At 38.0% G+C, this 4,190-nt stretch overlaps 1 protein-coding gene across 1 annotated transcript; it reads left to right on the plus strand.

Annotated features, from left to right (window-relative positions):
- Positions 1–1,643: 1,643 nt before the first annotated feature.
- LOC308433515 (large ribosomal subunit protein eL18-like) lies at positions 1,644–2,279 on the plus strand. The gene has a single exon (XM_080933603.1). The coding sequence runs from the start codon at positions 1,673–1,675 to the stop codon at positions 2,237–2,239; it is 567 nt and encodes a 188-aa protein (XP_080789729.1). The 5' UTR covers positions 1,644–1,672; the 3' UTR covers positions 2,240–2,279.
- The last annotated feature ends 1,911 nt before the right edge of the window (positions 2,280–4,190 follow it).

Genomic DNA, 4,190 nt, shown 5'->3' on the forward strand with positions numbered 1-4,190 from the left:
GCTAATTTTTCATTTGCAAGTTATTAACAATTGAGATTATCTAATCTCAGTGAGGGATGGAGGCATGTGCCCACTTCTCCTTTCAGCTCTTGGACCCTATCTTGTGTAGACCCATACAGACCGTATGCAGAGAAACAGAAGTCTCTGTGAATTCATATGTGCTGTATTTCAAAGATCTTGTTTCCATGGTGTTTTCCATCCATTCTGGCTCTTCTCCTTTTCCACCTCCTCTTCCATCGAGTTTCCTAACCTCTGATAGGAGGGGTTTGATGGAAGCATCCCATCTAAGGCTGACTGTTTAAAGGTCTCTTACTCTCTGCGTGTTGTCTGGCTGTGGGTATGTGTCTGTTTCTATCTGCTGCAGGAGGATGACCGCCAAGAAAGGCACTGAGCTATGAGTACAGCAGAATGTCATTAGAAGTCATTTCAGTACTACACCCCTTCAGCAGAACGCAAGTGCTTTGTTTTCTTCTAGGTCTTGTGGCCCATTTAGTATCAGGGTTTTGCCCACCCAAGTATTGGGTATGATTCCATCTCATGGAACAAGGCTTAAATTAAATCAGATCTTGGTTGGTTTCTCCCAGAATCTTAAGGCGCACAGACAGCAGGATATTGTGTGGGTAGGTCACCATAATAGATGCAAGGGATTGTATCTGGATTGGTGTTTACCTTCCTTCTGTTATTAGTTGCTTTCAACAAACTGATATTAAGACCTGATTGCTGAAGATGACATCTACACAACTTATTGATGTGGAGAAACTGAAATGGTGCCTACCTAGAGCCTTCACTCTTCTAGAATAATGTTCCTGAAACTTGCAGTCATAAATTCCTTATACAGATGGAAACCAAGAGTTAACTGACATATTTATGGAATGAATTATAACTGAAGAGTAATATATTGCTAAATACTATTATTGATTCTATAGGATGCTCACAAAAAGGGACCTATCATGACTGCCTTCCAACAGACCCAACAAGCGTACAAAAGAGTCAGATGCAGATATTTACACCCAACCAATGGACAGAAGCTGCTGACAGAAGTTGAATTAGGGAAGAGTTGGAAGAAGCCGAGAAGAAGGGTAACCCTATTGAAAGACCAGCAGTCTCAGCTAACCTGGACCCCCAAGGTCGCTCAGAGAGTGAGTCACCAACCAGGCAGCATATATCAGCTGACATGAGGCTTCCTAACACATATACATCAGAGAACTACTGGGCCTGAACTCAGTCAGAGAAGATACACCTAACACTCAAGAGACTGGAGGCCCCAGGGATTGGGGAGGTCTACTTGACTGGGTGTTGAGGGGTAGGGACATGCTCTTGGAGACTGGAGGAGGAGGTATGAGGTGTAGAAGAGTCTGTGGGTAGACTGAGAGGGGGATAAAATCTGGACTGTAAAAAAAAAGGTTAAATAAAATTAAAAATGCTACTCAAATAAGTGAAAACATGTTTCAAACTTATAAATATATTTGAAAATTTACTAAATTATTTTCAATTTTATTTCTTGATAGTCAAGCACCTGTGCTTTAAATTAGGAAAAACTAATAAAGAGTAATGCAATTCTAGTAACATTCAAGTAGCTCTATTTGAAATTTAAAACATCAATAAAAAGAAATATATTTCTACTTGTTAAAAGAAATGTCTAGCTGGACCTGGCCGAGCAGGAGGCGCCATCATGGGTGTTGACATTCGCCACAACAAGGACCGAAAGGTTCGGCGCAAGGAGCCCAAGAGCCAGGACATCTACCTGCGGCTGCTAGTCAAGCTGTACAGGTTTCTGGCCAGACGGACCAACTCCACCTTCAATCAGGTTGTGCAGAAAAGGTTGTTTATGAGCCGCACTAACCGGCCACCTCTGTCCCTGTCCCGAATGATCCGAAAAAAGAAGCTTCCTGGCCGGGAGAACAAAACCGCTGTGGTTGTGGGGACAGTCACAGATGATGTGCGGATTCTGGAAGTGCCCAAGCTGAAGGTGTGTGCTCTGCGGGTGAGCAGCCGGGCCCGAAGTCGCATCCTCAAGGCTGGCGGTAAGATTCTTACCTTTGACCAGCTGGCCCTGGAGTCTCCCAAGGGGCGAGGCACTGTGCTCCTGTCTGGTCCCCGGAAGGGCCGAGAGGTGTACCGACACTTCGGCAAGGCGCCAGGAACTCCACACAGCCACACCAAACCCTATGTCCGTTCCAAGGGCCGGAAGTTCGAGCGTGCCAGAGACCGAAGGGCCAGCCGAGGCTACAAAAACTAACCTGGATCTTACTGTTAATAAAAAAGCTTTGGATGTTGAAAAAAAAAAAAAAAGAAATGTCTAAAATGAATAAGTAAAAACTTACATTAAAAATGCCAATATATTAAAACAAGAGATTTTTCCTCATATTATGAAAACCAGATACTGCTGAAGAAAATCTTGAATTTAAGATTGTGCAGAAATTACGTAACAGTAACCTTATTTCTTCAGTCAGGTTCCCAATAAAAATTTTTTATTTAAATAACATAACTAAACCACATCAGTCTAGAAGCCCTTGAAAGGCAATAGTATCTAAACAAATAAATAATGAAAGACATTTTCTATAGATGAAAGACCTGAAATTTAGAAGTATTAGATCATAACATATAAATAGTATTAGTTGTCATGTTACCCAGAATACTTCCAGTGTATGGATTAAAACATATTTTGGGAAAAGTAGTTTATCATATTTAGAAATTCTTAAACCATTTCACAGTATCTACTCTTTTTTATTTATAATAGTGAACTGGCATGTGCAGCATCTCCTATTCGATAACTACCAGTAGACTGATCCCACATTTCAGCTACGGTTTCCCAAAATGAAGAAACTCAGTTGGCTCTCAGTATAATCACTAATATTTCAGAGTCTTGTGAAATGATGACAGATGATAGTTTTACTATTTCTCTCAAAAGTATACATAGGCTGAATATTTCATTTGACAAAGTGTATAGCTTGGTGAATAAGTTTCATTTATGTCAAGAATGAAGTATCCTTTTAAGGAATAGTCTCTTAAGTTTTTATGTTATTTAGTCAAATGTTCAAGTAGAGATTTTTTTTAATCACAATATAAAAACTCAGGTTCTGAAAGAACAAAAACCTCTTTCCTTTTGCATTTTAACTAGGGTAGATTGCTCATGACCAGTAGGGAAATGCATATCCCTGTTCATATACCCAGCACTAATTGAAATTAGCAGTTATTAAAAAAGAAGGCATGCCATTTGGAAAAAAAGATGGGGTTTGGGACAATAGAAAAAGTTGGATGGTGGTACTGATGGATACATATGATTAGGACACATTGCAAAAATATATCTTATGGACTAAAACTATTTTTAAAAATTTAAAACTCCGTAAAAATTTTAAAATATATAACAATATTTTTCAAAGTTAAGAAGGATGTGGTCATCAGACACAGTTTTGAAATATTGTATTAATTCATTTAAATCAATGTTTTATTGAATTATTTATGTAAGTAATTTTATATGGAGGTTTAAAGTGTTAGTCTAAAAATATATTTGCTTGATACAAAATTCATGTTAGAGGTACTTGAGTGGAGATATAGTTTTGCTAGTCATATATGTGTATAGAAGAATCCATCTGTACAATTCCAGTGTTTAATTATCACTTTTCAGGAACTGGCAATGTAAAATAAAGATTTCCCCCTGGATTCCTAACTTTAAATTTATAGTATCTGTGATTTTCAATTTTGTAAGACTAACAAAACTACTTCTTTCCCCAACTGTTCTAACATGGTAATAATGAGCACAAGATGATTGGTCTGATTAGGTTGGTATGAGTAGTAATCTTCATGTAACAGCCAGAAGGATAAGCAATATGGTATCAACAGCTTGTGTGTCTAACTTATGATGATCCTGGCAACTGAAAAGCAGTTAATTCAGAGGTATATTTGTCTATATTTGTGGCATGTCATGACAATTACATGGAACTATATTTACTGACAACTCAAGATAGATACTCCATTTTTATTTTGTGGAAGGAGGAGATGGATGGCCAATGAGATATGACATTATCTCGTCTCTTCTTGATGGAATTTAGGGCAGAATAATTCATTTGTAATGCGCAGCACTGAAATAATTTTGGCATGTTTGAAATTGAGAAGTGTTTACTTGGGATATTAAAGTATAAACTGTAGCTTTATACATACTCCATACTACATATTACATGTTAAATGTT

This window comes from Micromys minutus (assembly GCF_963924665.1).
Source record: "Micromys minutus genome assembly, chromosome: 20".
In the NCBI taxonomy this organism is placed as follows: domain Eukaryota; kingdom Metazoa; phylum Chordata; class Mammalia; order Rodentia; family Muridae; genus Micromys; species Micromys minutus.

What these genes read in the sequence shown, in the direction of transcription:
- LOC308433515 (XM_080933603.1), top strand. Translation starts at nt 1,673, where the DNA reads ATGGGTGTTGACATTCGCCACAACAAGGACCGAAAGGTTCGGCGCAAG.